We start from the raw sequence: 18,546 nt of genomic DNA, 5'->3' as shown, positions 1-18,546 counted from the left end.
TTGGGGATCCTTTTATGTCCCTGATGCTCACATCAGGAGGCCAATACTAGGAGATAATGGACGGAGCGCTGAAAATTTTCAGACACTCACCCCCAGTATCAGATCTGGGTTGAATTCATCATCATTCTTTAGCTCAGTTGGCCACCTCAGTACAGACCCAGGTATATGCAAATCATTCTTGACCCTGTGCCCCATGGGAACAGTCCAACCCGAACTACCAAGCCCGGTCCTTGAACCGGAAACAAGCATCCTGGGACTGGTTAATGGGTAACACCCTTCATCAGCCAGGCTAGATTGAATCCAGTGGCAAAGTGAGCAAGGGACCCACGTCTGGGCATACCCTTCCACATCAGGCGGCCAACAGATTAGCACTTTGAGTCACTATGGGGACCTGGGTTCATGATGGGTCCAGTTCTTCCTCCCCAGGCAAGAGGGCAGCAGGTCAGCACAGCAAGGCAGCAGTTCCTTCAGAATAGCAGTTCAGCAGAGTGGCTGCACTTGTAGCAGCACAGCAGTCGTTCTTCATGGAAGAGTATCCTTAGCTCCAGAAGTGCCCTAAAATGGTGGTGTTTGGTACCCTGTTGACCTGGTTCTAAAAAGTGGGAGAAGCATGGAATCCCCTATCTCCTCTGCCCTGGCTCCAAGCTGGCTTAAATGACAATGCAGGGCTGTTAAGCTGTTTGTGTGGTGACAGGACACAGCCTATTCAAGTGTATGTGAGGCTGGACCAATCTCCTCCCTCCCATCCTGCCAGTGATGGCCTATTCAGTCACACCTAAGATCCCATTGTGCATGGCTGTCTAGCAGGAATAAACAAAGCCCAGCCGCCAACTACATCCAGTCATCTGACCAGAGACAGGCTGCAGATACCAAATGGCTAAGTCAAGAAAAGAGCAACTTTCTAAAAGCGGCATTTTCAGAATTGTAAATTAAACTCCGACTTCAACATAAGTTGGTATTTTAAATTAGGGTTTCATAGACACCAAACATGATCCAGTTATCTTTATCTCTTCCCATTTGTAAATAACACTTATTGAATGTAATAAGATAACTCCAATGTTATTCTATGGGAGAGATAGGCCTTGCAGAAGTGAAAAATGAATTTAAGAGTTTTTCACTACTAGGACATGTAAAACTTAAAAGTACATTTCCAACTTTTTAAGTACACTGCACCCTGCTCTTGGGCTGTCCTGAGCCTGTTAAGGGTGACATATATGTGTTAGAAATGAAGGTTTGGGGCCCAGCAAAAAGTTTGTTTTGCCAGGTCGAAATGGAAGTTTAAACTATGCACACAGGCTCAGCAATAGCAGGCCTGAAACATGTTTAACCCTTTGCGTGCGTCGGACGGTCCCCGGCCGTCCTACGTCACGGTGGGCGTGTGCAAAGGACAGCCAGGGGCCATCCTGCCCACGCCCAGTCATAAATCACCCACACCGCGGCGGAATTCCAGCCGCGGTCAACGGTTAAAGGACTACTTAAGTGGGAGGGACAATCACTGCTGCAGGCCCACTAGTATACAAAAAATTAATGGATGGAATGTTTGAATTAATCTCAGCTACTGGTAATTACTCTGTGGCATCCCAATCCATCAATATTTTGCACAAGATGTCACCTCACTAGTAGCATTTAATTTTCAACCCCTGTGCACGTGTAGTGGTGCACTTTACGATGGACTTATAGATAACTTAAATATGCCACTTGGCTAAAAGCCAATGTTACCATGTTTTATGGAGAGGGCACTTGGCACTGGTTAGCAGTGTTAAAGTGCACCGAGTCCTATGGCCAACAAAAACGAATTCAGCAAAAAGGGGAGGAGAAAGTCAAAACGTTTGGGGTGACCCGGCAGAGCAGGCCATTTCCCACAAATAGATTCAGAAAATGTTACTGTTTAAGTGTCTATATTCAGCTTTTTATTCCAGCTCTCTAACAGAGATTCTATATCATTTGTTTCCATTTCAGATATAAAATCATATGATAGAGCCTAATTTTATTATCTTTCCTATTGGCCATAGTGTGCAGTAGCTTACAATATGCCATATAAAATAAATTTTTTTAAATCCAATTTATGTATGTAATCTCCAATTACCACTCTATCATTATATGAGTAGACCATGTCAGAACTTCATGGCATGCTTGAAAGGGACTACGTACAACCATGCCCTGGAGGTTTTTTGTTTGTTTTACAGTAAGGATGTTTGTGGCATGGGAAGAAATCCTTCTTTATGCATTCTTGAAGCATCCTAGTGGTGCGAAATATGTATTTCTTTGCAATATTTGCAAAATAGATATTTTTTTGCATTTATTCTGGAAAGCTTGGCTAATATTTTACAGAGGGGTTTGTGGTTTGCATTTTTTAATAATTTTAAGTGATTCTGTAAAATTAAAAGATGCTGTTACTTTTTAGGCTTTCCCTTTTTTATTTTTAGCCAGACAGGCAAAGTATATATTTATGCTGGTCGGTGATTGTAGTTGATGGTTTTACTTATGAATCTGCAGGGCCGGCTCCTCCACTAGGACAGAGGAGCGTTGACTCACTGCTTTCTCGCATAAACATAAAACTACCATTTTATGTTTCTGCTCCTCGCACTGCGAGAAAAGCAGAAGTGTTTGGCTGGGGGAGTGCGGGTGGGCGGGTCGGGGAGCTTGCCCACCGCTGAGGGCGCTGACCAAACCAGTCATGTGCACTCTGCCTTTTCTCCATATAGGCTGCATAAAACCTACATGGTGAAAATGGCCTCCCCTTAGGCCCCTGGCTGGTCGCGTCCCGACCAGTGGCAGTGTTGTGATTGGCTTAGGGTAGGGGAGGGAGGCTGCCTGCTTCCTGGTCCTGCCGTAGGCAGGAGAGGTACAAATGGGGGTGGTGATGGACGGAGCATCTGAACCAATCAAACACTCACACCCAGTCAAAAGATCTGGGTTTGATCCATTACCGTTCTTTAGCCCACTCTGCCATCCCAGTTCAGACATGGCTATATCCAAATCAGTCTGACCCTGTGCCTCATGGGAACAGTCCAGCCCGAACTGCCAAGCCATGCCTTCCCTGGACCGGAAACAAGCTTCCGAGGACCGGTTTCTGGCATTACAGCCGTCTTCAGCCCGGCTTCAGTCCATCACCACCCCCTTTTGTCCAGCTGTAGGCAGGAGAGGAGCAGCAGAGGCAACGTGGGAACGGGCAGTGAAGGTAAGTTGGCTTATTATTTTTAAATTAAAAGTCCCTCCCCCACCCGTGAGTCATGCTGGCCGCAACTGTGAATCTGCCTATGTAACAGACCATACATATTATTAAAATTCAGCTTTCCTCCATTTCTGCTTTGATCAAAACTAAATTGCGCGTGCAAAACAACACATTTAAATTTTTCAAAGAACACTGTTATATTTTATTTTTGTTCCTGGAAATCAAAACTTGCCATTGGAATTACATTTTGAATTGAGGAAAAACCTGTTTAGTGTGCATGCCTGGCTGATGCCATCTCGAGCTTTTCTTCATAATAATACTAAATACTCATTTAAGATTGACAGATGACGCACGTTTCTCTCCCACTGAATTTGGTGGGGGGTTCATCATTCTGTAAGAGAGATGTGTTCTGGTACCCAGAGCTTTAAGTGGGAAAAGCAGCTGCTGGGATGGGTCTCTATCGGGCACTCCATTTTTGCCCTCAGGGTGAAAAAAATACCTTAACTTTGCGGCAGAACCGCCCTTTGCTGCCTTTGAGGTAACTTTAGAGAGAGAGTTATAGTTCTTTCACAGTCTCATCGTTTCAGAACGGAGGCATTTTCAATATTCAATACAACGAAGCCATAGTTGTTGCTTATTTATCTTACCTAGCTAACAACCATTGGCAAAGCCAATAGCCATGATTTGTTGTTGGTGTAGTGTTACTTGTTGTATTATATATCTGTGTGCATTGATAGAAGCAGCAAAATACCAATTGGGCAGCACCGCTAAGCACAGATTTTTAGCTTGCATATTTTTAAGCCACGCCCTTAATTACATCAGCCACGGCCCTTTGAGAGACTCCCTACTTTTCATTCCACTTAGAATGCTGGTACCAACATCTTCTTACACATAAGTATCTTTGATAAGTATCTTATCAAGTTCCCTGGGCTGTACTTGCATCCACATATTCTTCGGCAGAACCTAATGTCCTTATTGATTTATTATGCGAGGTAACGATTTAAAAATAAAATCAGCAACTCATTTAGACGGGTGTCGTGCTCTCCATATTAATTCAATCATATGTACATTGCACAACTACCGCACAGCTTTATCGTGTTACCTGGTTTTTTTAATTGATACAATGTCATATAGTTGCACTGTATTCCCTGTAGAGTTTGCAAGAATTCAATATTTGTTCAAATTGAAGCCTAAAGGGATTGTGAGATTGTTCGTGACAGTTTAAAAGCTGTGCTGTTACGTACATATAATGTGAATTACAAATCTAAACGAAGTGAGGTTTTGAGACACCTCCGCAGCCGTCTATTTCTTTAGATGGCAAGCAGGAACATTTTAAGCAGCTTAATGGTTGCTGCAAGTTTATTGAGGGGTGACACCTGTGCAAGCCTCATCATATGCCGGTGTTTACAAGGGGGGGCCTGCAGCGTGTGTGTCGGCGCGGACATGTTCAGTGTAGAGAACAGGTACGGCTCTAATCACAGAGTGCGACGCTGTACTGTGCCCTAATAACACAGCAGTTACAGAAAATGTTATTGGAGGGAGCGTTTGTGACTTTGATTTATTGAGAGCAAAGAGCCAAGCTAGCTGTTAGCGCTTCTTAATGGCCTGTCAGGGAGCAAGGGGGAAGAAACCTATTGTGCAGTGCTCCTCTGGTCTGGCGGTTTAAAAGGAGACCGCTCATTGCGCGTTACTGAGGAACTCAGCGGTGCGCCCGTAGTCGCCTTGAACATATTTCTTGCCTCTGCCGGCAAAGCGTGCGCTTAGCTTAGCGTAGTGACATTGGTGGGCTCTAAAGTATTCGTGCTCTTGAGGCGCGCGCCGACTCGGGAACGCGTGGCGCGTGGGCTGCAGTCCCACGTCATACGCCTCACGCACCAACTATGAGGAAGCTGGGTCGAAATGCCAGCAAGACAATGCCTCTCATAGTGGTTTGTGAAACTCGAGATGTGCACTGAAACGGAGACCCTGCAGAACTGCACCGCTCCCAACCACGCTCGTCCTCGCAGTGCAGTGATTTGCCGTGGGCACAGTGTAAGGATTACCATCACCCGCATTTTAGTAGAACTGGAGAAACTCGGTATGGGTTTTGTGTAATTTAACCGTGCTGGAAAAAAAACAAAATGTCATCCTCGACATTATTTGTGTTCGAACGTGTGGCATTAAGTTTTGAAAGGGTTTAACGCCTTGACATTGTTTTCTGTGGCGCATCATGACACGTGTGCCTGAATACGATGACGTGTGCATGACTAAGGTTAAATCTGAACTAGGTGGTCGCTGCAGGCATTTACCCAGTGCGTAGTTCGAAAGTTTCGCCCAGAAGCCGCGGCCGGTGCTGGGTGATGTCAGGTTTACCGATCCCACTGCTGCGTAGCTTTGCTGCCACCTCATGCCTCTTTAATCCACCTATAGGCACCCCCGTACACGTGCAGCTTGCTGTCTCGCCGTTTGTCACAGTTTTCCATCTTTCCCTCCCTATTTCTTCCCCCTTGTGTCTTTTTACTTTCTTGCTCTAGGCCCATGTTTTATGCGGTAAAATAAGAGCTAGTCCCCTAAAACGTGTGCTGAAGCTCAGAAACACCGATTGAACATTGAAGTTAAGTACCAGGACTTTACCAATTCCGGTAATGCAACATTTGAAGACACATTCTTTGCTTGCACACTAATAATATTTCACTGCTTTTAAAGAAATTATATTTCTTTATGTACCTCCCTTAAAGTTCACTTCACTGGTGTATTGCATAAGATTCGTGTTAAAAATATTTATCCAAAATGTTTGCTCCAGACATAGCTCCTCCTACCATCCTTGGAAGAGATCTTAAGAGAAACTAACCAACCAACACCTAACCAACCACTTAAGCAACAATCAACTCCTTGGTGGCACGCAGTCCGGATTTAGATCCAACTGTAGTGTCTTGTGAGTTAGAGATGATGGGACACTTTCAGTCTCTGACGGACTCCGTAGAACAGTGACATAAGTGCTTGGGTGTGGATGATAGAATTCATTATGTAGAATGTTCAGTTAACAGTTACACTCTGAGGAATAAAGACGTGTGATACAAAGCTCCCTGTGCGGTGTGATCTTTTGCAAGTACCCCGGTTGGGGGGGATGCTACAATTGGCGACAAGATAGGGGATTACATAAACCCTGTGATGCAAAGAATCGAGAGTGCTCACCTGGAGAGGTTGCCGTGGTCCTGCAAACTGCTCGCATGTGCAGCGTATGCCTCAATCGAAGTGAAAATCAACAGTTGGCGTATGTAGAGTCAAAGCGCCACTCCAGCCAGTGCAAGGCCTGTGAAGAAAGTGAAAGCCTTATAGAAAGTTTGTTTGTCGTCACGTAGAAATTTGCTGGTGAAATCGAGATGAGGTACTGCGACACAGAGCCATAAGTCATACAGAACATTAATGCTAAAGGCAGCGACAACTAGCTACTGAGAAGTGCCAAAAGCAGCAACATTCAAGCGCAAGGAAGCCCTAGCAAAGAAAATAGTCAGATACAGAAAAGCGCTAAAGGCAGTGGAAACCAGGTATAGAGAATATTGTGGTGCATTCCGAAATCTGAGTAAAACGAGTCATCATATCACAGCATTTGGCCAAAGCAATCCAAGTAGAAGCCCAAGGGTTGTGAATATGGATCTGTTCATCTCTGAAGCAGACACCACAGAAGGTTTTGGGTGTGTTCCGCACAATTCCAAATTCTTTAAGAAGTTGGAAGGCTCAAATGGCAGCACAAAAAGAAGCCTTACAAGTTCAGATTGGCCATGACGACCCTGAAGCAATCACTTTGCAAGCACTTACAGTTGGTATACAATACTACCGAAACTGCAGCTAACTATACATTAAGCACTTCAATTATAGTGTCTACATAGTAATAATAAAGTCCTGTGCAATTCGCCTCCGTGGCCCGCTGAAATTAGGTCTCACTTGATATCCAGAAACACAAATTGTAGAAATAATTGAGGCAGCACCAGGGATGAAGTCACACTTTAGCCAGTACAATCTTTTCAAATTCCTTTATTCTTCTTGGAGTAAAAACGACAGGACAACAGTCAACGTGTTTCGTTCCTTTTATAGGAACTTCATCAGGGCAAAAAGTTTCTGTACGGACCACGTTCCATTCAGTAGTTCAAGGCGATTATGAGCCCAACAAGACGGCCAGTAGATTCCGGTTCTAGACCAGGTCCGCACAACGTTTCAACTGGGTTCTGTTTGCTGTGGTAAATTTCACAGAGGTGTTTAGCTGGGTTCTATTGGATAATACTAGCTATGTAAATCCAGTCTCTAGAAATTTTGAAAGTGCACTTAAGTGTCCACATGCACTGGGATGATATTGACACCGGAAATGAAATCCAACCGTACTTATATTAGTGATCTGTAAATGGCAATCATCCCCGAGAGCGAATTAAGTTATAATAGAACTCAGTCGTTGGAATCAGAAAAGCATAGTATTTCAGCGGCAGTGTATGCGCCCAAACCCGACTGAGGTCTATTATAACTTCATTCGCTCTGTGTATGATATCAATATCTTCCTCTACTACAGCAGCCACAACTCATACACTTCATCTAGGTTAAGATCCTCAGCACAAGGAACAAGTTCACCACCCGGATGACCAAACTCGCTCACTAGATGAAAGCCAACTGTCTTAAGCTCAATACCATCAAGACAGAAGTAGTGATCTTTGAAAAGAACACCTCACTATGGGACTCCACCTGTGGCCAGCCAAATTCAACCTCGCACCCAGAACCAACGATAGGAATCTCAGAACAGCATACTGGACATGCATGCAGAAATCAATGCTATCACGGCATCCTGTTTTCACACCCTGAAGATCCTGTGGAAGATTTTTTAATGGCTCCCAAGCAACACTAGCAAAACTGTCAATCACACTACAGTATCAGCACATTGGTCTTTATGCTGGGATTACCAAACAACTCACTAGAAGACTACAAGTCTCCCAGAACTTGATAACCCCATTCATCCTCAACCTCACATCACACCACACCACCCCTCTGGGAGCTCCACTGGCTCCCGATACACAAACGTACACATTTCAAATCCTTCACACACTCATTCAAGACACTCCACAGCTCAGGCCCTACCTACACAAACAGTTGCATCTTTTTCCACCAACCGGACATACTCCTCCACTCTGCAGGACTGCTATTTGTGAAGATCCCACACATACACTGAGCCAGATCAGGAGCACGGGTGTTCTCTTACATTGCTTTAAAAGTGTGGAATGACCTCCCACTCCACATCAGAGCCTCCTCCTCTCTCTTTAAGTTCTGCAAGAAGCTGAAGGCCTGGTTTTACAGTTAACCAACCTACTGTAAACAGGAGTAAGCACGCACACCTGCTCAGCGCCAGCACACCCTTGTGGGTGCACTTTACAAATTCACATAACATGACACAACTGAACCTACAGAAAAATGCATGACATTTTCTTCTGACTTTCTGTTTAAAAAGCATTCCATACCTTGACAACAGAGTTAACTTGGTCAATCACAATATGTTTACTACTGTGTAGGACATGTAAATAACAATCACAATCAGTGGCGGCTGGTGACATTTGAAATTGGTGATGCGTAAAATTGGCGGTGGAGAAAAGTCCATACAGGAACAAACACCAGAGGCTATTAGAATGTTAGAGAAAAGTTGGCCGGTGATTTCATAATATGCGCCACACGAGATAACAGTCCTGCAGACTTCCCACACACTCACACATGGAAAAGACAGCACATAAAGCAGGGGTACAAGCTTAACAGACTCAGTATAAAGACTGCAGCTGAAACGCCCCTCAGCCATATGATACACATCACTAAGCCGAAGTGGATAGATCAGGAAGTCTCATTGCTCTGTGGTGCTCGTGTATCGGGGGATTTGGGATTTTACCCGTTCTGTACCTATGGAAGATGACTTGCTACACAAGGATCCGACTATCCTAGCGAGTGACCAGGAAAGCTGAAAATGCGATGTTCAAAGGTCCGTTCTCGGAGACACGCAGCGTAATACTGAGAAGGCATGTTGGTTTTGGGGCAATTATTTTGGGATGAACGTTAAATGCAAGGATTCTGAAACCTCTGAATCTGTTAATTGGGTTCAAATTGAATGGTGAATGTACTCCCTATATTTTGTGAATCCCTTACAATTTGTGTGCATCTAATTTTGTATGTCACTTTTACGGTTCTATCTTTCTCCTTCCCGTATTTTCCAAATTATTTGGTTTTTTGTAGTAGCACATATGTCGAGTGACATTATGACTGCATTTTAATGCATACTTCTGGTTTCAGCTAAAATATCCCCGTTTCTTTAGGGCAAGTATGTTGCGTGGTCAAATCAAGTACTAATTTGGGATGCTTCACCCTTCTTTTGTATTTTTGTCCAGTTTCACTCATCACCATAGTGAAGGAAGTGGGGCGGCAACAGCCTTTCTTTGGATGGCTTTGCTTAGGCTTGCTAAGGAAGCTTTCTTTGAAGGTACTGGCCGGCTTGAGCTCATCTTGGTGACCCGGAGTGGCTTCTTTGTTTTATCTCTACTTGGACGGAGCTTCATGTGTACAAAAGGAATGCCAATTTAAATAAAGATTCTGAGGAAGCAGTACAGACCAGGAAGCGTACAGATCAGGAAGCAGCAGAGCATGCTTTAGGTTACTCATCATATAAAAAACTTATCTTGGCTTCCCGCGCTGACTCCCGACTCGAGTCCCGAGACTGCAGACTCCCGCCGTCCTGGATTTTGAATGCTGCCGCTGCGTCTGACGTGGTGTGGGCTCTCGTCACTGAAGGCTGCAGGCAGCCTCCCTCCCCTCCATGGCAGCCGGCTCTGATTGGTTCGGCCGGCTGCCCTAACCGCGTCATTTCTCCTAGTCTGCATCCTGCAGAACGGAGAGAGTGGAAGGTGGCTTGGGGGAGCGGCTTGCCCACTGTTGCTAATACTGTCTGTTTGGACTGCTCTCAGGCTGTCCAAACAGTCAGTATTAACAACAGTGGGCAAGCCACTCCCCCCTGCCCTGAGGCTCGAGTAACCAGGAAGTTCTGCTGACTGCTTTCTCGCCGTGCGAGAAGGGCAGGCAGAAACAAATGGTAGTTATAAATAAATAACTACCATTTGTTTCTGCCTTCTTCTCGCACGGCGAGAAAGCAGTGGGGGCGGCGCCCAAACGCCCCCATGGAAGAACCGCCACTGATCACAATCCTTGTTAGGGTGAACTACAGAAGTCACTAAATAAACCTGTGCTAAACCGTATAGTAGCTTGGCACAAAAATGGCTTTGCAAATGGTCATAGCAAGGATTTTGCACTAAACTGTCATAAAAGACCGGGTTTAGCCCATCCATCACTGCAGCACGTCAAGGAGTAGCCCCAGCGAAATAATTGAAAGTAAAAGAATAGTGATGAACATGAAAGAGAGTGAAAGTGATGGTTTGGGGAAATTATTTGTGCAGTGTTATCATAAATGTGTAGTGCTTATGCCTCAGCATAGGGTGGCTACAGATCCTGTACATAATATGAATGGGATGAGAGAGCGAAGTGTTGGGTTGATGAGAGGGCACCCGCTATCAAGCAGAGCACTCTTTGCCTTTTAGTGGCGGGTAGGGCAGCATTATGTGAAGTGCAGTGCTCCACTCCTGGACTAGAAAAAAAAACACTCACTCTGATGCACTGCTAAAACTAAAAGCTAAAATGTCACCAATTGTATATCACGTAGCTTTTTGATGTTCAATGCTTATGGCTCAGGAGTTCTGTAAAGGCCTCTAGGTAAGGTGGTCTGATATAAAGCACAGAGCTGCAGGAAAAGGCTATTTTTAAGCCATTTTATATAAAACATATTTTAAGTAAGTTGAATATAGATGCGTAGCGGCTGTCATCTGAAATCTGAACATCCCAGAAATACGTCAGTCAGCAACATCAGAAATGGAGATACTGCAGTACAGTGATAGGTAAAAGAAACGGGTTGATATCTTGATTGGACTTACAAAATCATTTATTTGTAAGCTTCTGACAAATGTCACTCCAGGTAGGGTCCAGATATTTTTTTGAGCTAGCAGCACACCCTTAAGGAAAGATTCCCATCTTCACATAAAGTCTCCTTGGGGGGAAAACGTAATACTCGGACAGTATATTTGTATATTTTAATATCTTAATTGTGCTTGTTTTATGCATAGGTACCAGATTTGCTACCAAGACAAATACACTTGAACATTGTGCAGAAAAAGAATGGGCTATTCTTTGTTCACATGAGTTGCATGGTTGTAGCAATAATCTTCAAACTATACATCTCTGAAGGGAATGCGCTGGAGCGCAGTTATAGGTAGCCAGTCCTACAAGAATGCCCCACTATAAAATGGCTTTGCAAAAAAGGTACGAACAACCCTGTTACTCTGTGATATTCATAGTATGACCCATGGGCCTCATGTATCCCTCCTGACCTTTACATGCGGCCCCCTGGTCAGCAGCAGCACTGGGCTGCTGTTTTCCCAACTCGGCACTAACATTGAGAAATGAGTTAAACAGGCAAACCTTGATTTAAAGGTTAATTGAAGTTAAAGAAAGGAAATCACTATGTTATCCTGCACCACTTAACTTAACTTTTAAAGACATCTTGCAGCAAAATTGTAGAAATACGATAAGGCATCTTCAGAATTCAAAATTTGCATTTCATTGCCATGTAGAACCATTTCCCCTTAGAACATTAGATTATATCAGTGCATTTAGAAGTTTTTTTTTAATGCAACAGTTTTCAGACATGAACGTACAAACATTAATTCTTCCCCTCAACCCTGACAACGTCAATAGTGAACTAAGATGCAAGTCAGTTGTTGAGAGCAGTCTTTGGGATGTGTTCCTATTAAAAATGAAAAACATTATAGTGTATTAAATAAAACACAAAAGAAGGTTTTGTACAATGCATATCCAGAAGTCATGTATTTCGATGTCCTGTTATTTATGATAATGAATTAAAAGGAGGGAAAGCAAAATTTAACAATTACGTAGGATCACAAAGTTTGGTAAAGTGGGGAAGCTGGGATTAATCCCAGGTTTTCTGGTTTCACATTGTGCAATACAGCCACTGAATGTATATGTTTTGCTTCCCCTACACCCATCTAACGGGCACAGCCCCAGTGCACCTACTACTGCGACCACCACCATGCTGCGTCCCTCGGTCACATCACAGACAAAACCTTTTGGCCCTTGGGAATTTGTGAGTACCCATGCTGTAAATCAAAGACCCAAAGGTATTAAGGCAGTTTCGAAGAACAGTGGTTCTAAAAGCATCACTTTGTAAAACACCATTGTTGGAACTGGCCCTTCTTGCAGGGTCATCCCCAAACTTTTTGCTTCTTCCTCCCTTATTTTTCCTGACCCGTGGCTGTTGGCAATAGGACTCTGCGCACTTTACCACTGCTGATCAGTGCTAAAGTGCATATGCTCTCTATGTAAATTGTTATTCTGATTGAATATACATGTTTGGCATATTTGTATCACCATGAAGTCCCTAGTAAAGTGCACTGGGTGTGCCAGGGCTGGTGATGACAAATGCTACTAGTGGGCCTGCAGCACTGATTGTGCCACCCACAGGAGTAAAATGGTGTCTCAGGCCTGCCACTGCAGTGCCTATGGGCAGTTTAGAACTGCCATGTCCTCCTGGTCAGTGTCCCACTGACCAGGCCTAACCCTTCCCTTTTTGTGCACATCAGCCACCCCTATGGAAGGCCCAAGGTACCCCCCTGGGCAGGGTGCAGTGTATGTGAAAGGTAGAGCATGTACTGGTGCAGGTAACATGTTCTGGTAGTGAATTACAGCCATTTTCGTTTTTCACTATTGTAAGGCTATCTTGCTCCATAGATTAACATGGGGGATGCTGGCTACAGTGGTTAACAGCATTTCTTCTCATAGGAACAAGATAGGACATAAGTATCTAGTATCCCTGAACTCAGAATTTAATAACACATCTTTTAGGAAAGATTGTTTTTAGATCCTGTGTTTGAGAACAGCACTTTTAGAAAGTTGCTGTTCTCTTGTCTAACCCTTCTGTGTGCCTGGGCCTGTTTGTGTATTGACTGTCTGGTTTGTGAGTGACAGGGGCTGGGGAATTCCCCAGCAGGATGGATGAGTCAGCACTAGGCTGAATGACTGCATTTGCAACTGGATTGGTGGGAGGAGTTAGCACCTGGGCTGAATAGGGCTGTGCCTGCCTTCCACAATGCTGGCTCCACCCCCCTGCTGGGCGGCTGAGGACCCTGCCCCTCACTCTGAAAGGAAAGATGCAGCCAGCAAAACAAAGTGCTCAGGATCCACCCAGAACTGGTTAAGACCGGGCTCAGGGCCCACATGCACCAAGAGAACAAAGACTTTAGGGGTATAAGTACAGGACCCCTGACAACAGAAAATTAGATCATCCTGGAAATCAAGAAGGAACCTCTGCCAAGGAGAAAGCTGAAACTGAAGAAGGAAGATTGTCCTGCTGTTGCTCTGCTGGACTGACCTGTTGCTTTGCTGCCAAGGAGAGGGGAAGGACTTTGCTGCTGAGCTGTGTCCCCTGTCTTGAAGGAATCTCCAAGGGCCTGAGAAGAGCTGGCTCCCTGTTTTTGAAGTCCCAGGAACAAAAGGACTTCACCCCCAGCTTCCCTGAACTCTGCTGAGAGAGTTCTGTCCTTCCTAGAGTGCTTGATCCAGTTGTGGGGCCTCTGGAGGTTGTACCTGTGCTGGGAAGCTTGAGACTAAAGCTTGAGAGACTTTTGAAACTGAAAAGTGTCGCATCGCTCACTTGCGGAGCGAATCCCCGACAGTGCGAGAAGTTTCCCGCCGCTACGGAGGTCGAGATCGTCGCAGCGCCTGACGCCGCTGCCAGAGACGTCGCATCCTTCGTTTGCGTGACGCACCAGACCGGTGCGGGAGAATCGAACATCGCTGAGAGTATCGTCGCAGAGCCTGTCGTCGCTGGGTGAGAACACCGCTTGCTTGCGGACCGCATCACGTCGCTGCGAGTGTCGTCGCAGAATCAACGCATCGAGGAGCTGCGAGAGAGAGAATCCCCGCTGGACCGCGCATCGTCTCCCCGGAGATCGTCGCAGCCCCTACGAGATCGTCGCATCGCGCCTTTGCGAGAACAGACTTCCTACGGAACCTACGCACCGGAATCCATACCAGTGGCCTTCCTCCCCATACAGACCGGATTCGTCGCAACACGCCCGCTGCTGCAGCGGGGCTGTCGCATCGCCTCCCCAGGGTCTCAGGAGCAACGCATCGCTTGTTTTCCACCGCACCAGCTTCTGCTTTTGGAACTTTGTTGCAACTAAAGGTACTGTGAGTAAACGTGACGCAACTGTGAACTTTTCACGCATCTGTGGTTTATTTTACCGCAACTTGAAGAATTTTTACGCAACCGTAAGAACTCTTTTTGAAACCATATTCTTGAACTGTGTATGTTGGATTTTTGTCGTTTTGGTCTTGTGTAGTTTAGATTAAAAATACCTTTATTTTTCTAAACTGTTGTGGAGTCAGTTTGTGGTGTTTTCACTGTGTTTCTGTGAGTGTTGGAACAAATACTTTACGCATTGCCTCTGGTTAGCCTAGACTGCTCGCGCCAAGCTACCTAGAGGGTGAGCGGAGGTTATCTCAGAGGGTTATCTCCTTGCCCTGACTAGAAGCAAGGGTCCCTATTTGGACAGTGGTACCTACCTCTGCCAACTAGAGACCCCCAGATCTAACAACCATGAATCAGGGAAACATACAGTGAGATCCCCAGTGCCAAGATATCAAGAAAGGTCCAAAGATCAGGAAAAAAAGAAGACTCATAGTTTAAAAAAAACACATATACTGACACCTAGTAAATTGTTATGAACAAAATCAAGCAGTAGCCAGTGCTCCAGTTTAACAAAACAGCACAGTGCACATGAGTTTTGACAAACAATAAAAACAAAAAATGCAGCTCAAATTATATGAGGTGTGTGTTGCAGCAACAATAATACACTAATGGGCTGATGCAGTGCCCTGCCAAGCCCATAGACTATAGTCAGGGCCACTGGAATTATGCGGCAGGAGAGGGCCACATTATGTGGCAGGGTTGAGTAAATTATCCTGCAAGAAAAGGCAAATGATGTTGCATAGTGCAGCACATTTTGTAATAGTATTACTTAATTATTTCGTCATTTTTAGGTCTCGCCTATGCAGCACTTGCACTGTTTCTTCGAGACATGCTGCATACAGGATAAGGGCATGAAGCTCTGCCCACTTTCCGCCCATCTTTTTAATTGGCTCCTGTCACTGTCCTTTGTAAATGGTGACTTTTCATTGGTCAATAGGCTTAGTAGTCCCTTCTTAGTACCGCCTTTTCTCTTCTTGTAATGTACCATGAGGTCACCCCCTGTTATATGTGTTGTTACTTGGTACGTTTTGTTTACAGCACCCAAGCACTATTTTCTTAAATGCCTTTGTCAGCAGGCAGGACACACTTTCCCACAATGCTTTTTCTTTTAATTTAACCAGCACGGCATGCTTCAGCTTGAATATTAACTTGCTATTTTTCTGTTTTATTTATTTTTGTTACAATGGCGTTAGCCTCGCTTTAGCTTGAAACATCTTAAGCTAAAGTGCGGGTGCCCCGATTGCTTTAAAAGTAAAGAAATGCTAAAAAAATTGTTGTCTGTTTCTTTACTTTTAAAGCAATTGCGGCACCCGTGCTTTAGCTTAAGATGTTTAAAGCTTAATCGTGAGTGCCGCGATCGATTTGCAATACAATAGCTCTCGCATTACAGAAAGTTTGAGCTATTGGCGTTGCATTATTATTAGCAACGGCAATAGCTCAAACTTTCAGTAAACAAGACCTATTGCATTGCAATTGCTTGTTAAACATGGTAGCACTGTGTGGGCATTGGTTGCACCTCGTTAATATGGTTAACCCTCAAATATAGCAACAAGTAACAGGAAGGTGGCCAGTCCAGCTTTGCAAAGGCCTTCAACTGCGTGGAAACATGTGCTGCCTCTTTTTTTGTAACTTTCGAACTGTTTGAGCTAGAAACATTTTTTAAATTAAAATCTGCAAATAATGCAATAGATTATGAATTATGTGGCAAATGCGGCAGTCTATAATTGTGAAAAAGTTGCTGCAGCCGCACAATTGCATAATTCCAGTGGTCCTAAAAAAAAATTAAAAAAAATAAAAATAAATCTATATTGCTGCTTCTGCCTTCAATGATGTTGACCCTTAGGATTTGACTGAATGTTTCCATGATTTATGATGTTTTCCAAAGTGATAGCAGTAGAACCGCTGTCCTTCGAAACTATTATGAAATGGCGGCAACCGCACCCACAGTTGTTGTCTCTCACTTCGGTAATATAATAGTTACCCTACGGAAGTGCACTGTTGATGCTGGGTACAGGTATCCCTCCAGGCTCATATACAGGGCTCGAGTCGGGGTACCACGCCGGTGGACGGCGTCCCCCCAATTATTTTACCGGGAGCTCGATAACTGGAGCAAATGGAGCCACACATTCACTCTTTGGCCTCTATGGGGCGAGATCAGATCTCATTCAGAACGCTGCTCACGTGCTGGCTTCTCTGATGCAATAGCATCTATGGGGTGAGCGAGGGGAGGCAATGAGTCTGATGGTGCAAGCCACCTTTTGTGATGTCACTTCCTGTCATGATGTCAGCGTCCCCCCACTTCTTTTTTTAGGACTTGTGCCCTGCTCATATAATAAAACAGGACCTGTATATTACCTTGAATTGTTACTCGTCCTAAATTAAGCCTTCGGCAAATTTATCATTTCGGAAGGAGGCATCGAGCGGCATGGTAACCACCCTCCTCAATGAACTGTAACTGTTTCGTTGTCTGTTACCTCCAGTTTTGCTTTCCACGCCCGACCCCTTTGATGTGCCAGCTTGAACTTATGTCATTTGTTTCGCTTTAACTTGTGTTATTTGTTTCGGAGAGGACCTGTGTTAAACCTCTATACTGTTAATGCTCGCCCACTGAAACTGTTTCTGAAGTAGGAAGGTGCAAGCGGGGAGTAGGGGGTGAGTTTGCTCCCCCTGTGCCTTCCCAGCACATAAATGAGTAGACTGCACCCATATTTCCCCTGCAACTCTACAGGTGCTGACTCTCAAGCCTGGCTGTAGTTTATTTCCATCATATCTTCCTTGTGATGTGAATTTGTTCGTGTTCTGAGGACAAAGATAACATGGAACATTTGCCTCTGGCCCAGAATAAACACCTCTTCATCTTTCTTTCCCTCTCGCTTTCTGTCTTCACAGCCTCTGCTATCCCCGATAATGGAAGGAGGGCCTGCCTAAAGCTGAAAGTCTATGTGCGGCCAGCAAGTAAGTGCCTTCGCTAATGCTTTGAACGGTTGCTTTGTAGCGCATGCATGCGTTTTATTTCCGTGCGTGGTCTGGTGTAGTGTTACAATTTCATTTTTTTCTTTATTTTTGTTCGTTGTACGTTGTGTGATATCTGTTCTGTATTTCGGTATTTGTCCTTCAGTTTCCATCATATTTTTCTTATCATTCTTTGTAGAGCTTTGTGACATATACATGGCAGTGGCTAACTTGTTGTTTCTTAGACTTGTGCAAATACAGCAAACTGGTATTTAACAGGCACTCAAATATGTGTCAATAATTTAAATATAAATATATTTTTATATATAAATATATAAAAACACGAAATAAAAAAAAGACACGAAACTCGAACATAAAAATACACATATAGAAAAGTGGGGGATTAAAACAGTATCTCACTAACATATTTGGCTGTTATCTCTATTTTTGTTATAGACAGCTGTATGAAAACTATAGGTGCTCATGATCGTGTTTTCGATAACGAGAAAGTAGAAAATTCATTAGAACCAGCAGGTTAGTATGCTTAGAGAATCTCTTTTAACCAGTGTGTCCCTCCTTCCTTTTCTTTTTCTCTGTCTTCTCTTCTTGCATGCCTTGCATGGGATAGTGGCTCTGCTCTTACATTTTCCTGGTGGTGCTTGTGGTGTGTGTAGTGACTCACGTTCCTCCCTTGCATGTGTGCAACGCATGGACAACAGGCTACTGCTTTTTTATTAAAACTTGTCAAATCTAGCGCTGAGTCAAGAGAAGTAAGAACGAGTCAGGAATCAAAAACCAATGCAGTGTCCGGTACTGTCTGGAGCTCACCTCTCCTTTAATTGACAAACTGGTGCAGTAACACCTTCCCTTTTTGCAGCGTGCAATACTTGAGTGTCTTTCACGTGGGGAGGCTCACAACGCAAACCTGCTCTGATTTGTTGCTACTTGTTTGCGTGGTGCAGTCAAGAAACTGGGAATCCTTATAGTTCACAGTGGTCAGTCAGAAATGTACTCCCACAGATCACATTACATACACCAGTGTGGCTGCTGT

At 44.4% G+C, this 18,546-nt stretch overlaps 1 protein-coding gene across 6 annotated transcripts in view; it reads left to right on the top strand.

The window, feature by feature from the left end:
• EFNA5 (ephrin A5) overlaps positions 1-18,546 on the top strand; it is a 442,811-nt gene that overhangs the window by 389,918 nt on the left and 34,347 nt on the right. For 5 of the 6 annotated variants that reach the window (XM_078675456.1, XM_078675459.1, XM_078675457.1 and 2 more), the window contains exons 3-4: positions 17,433-17,498; positions 17,952-18,029. In XM_078675456.1, coding sequence (XP_078531582.1) covers positions 17,433-17,498; positions 17,952-18,029 — 144 coding nt within the window. The remainder of the gene's footprint in view (positions 1-17,432; positions 17,499-17,951; positions 18,030-18,546) is intronic. The other variant, XM_078675462.1, reaches the window with a different exon arrangement.

The sequence above is a fragment of the Lissotriton helveticus genome, chromosome 2_1, assembly GCF_964261635.1.
Source record: "Lissotriton helveticus chromosome 2_1, aLisHel1.1, whole genome shotgun sequence".
Classification (NCBI taxonomy): Eukaryota; Metazoa; Chordata; class Amphibia; order Caudata; family Salamandridae; genus Lissotriton; species Lissotriton helveticus.
The sequence above is the reverse complement of the archived record's forward strand: the minus strand, read 5'-3'. Positions and strand labels throughout refer to the sequence as shown.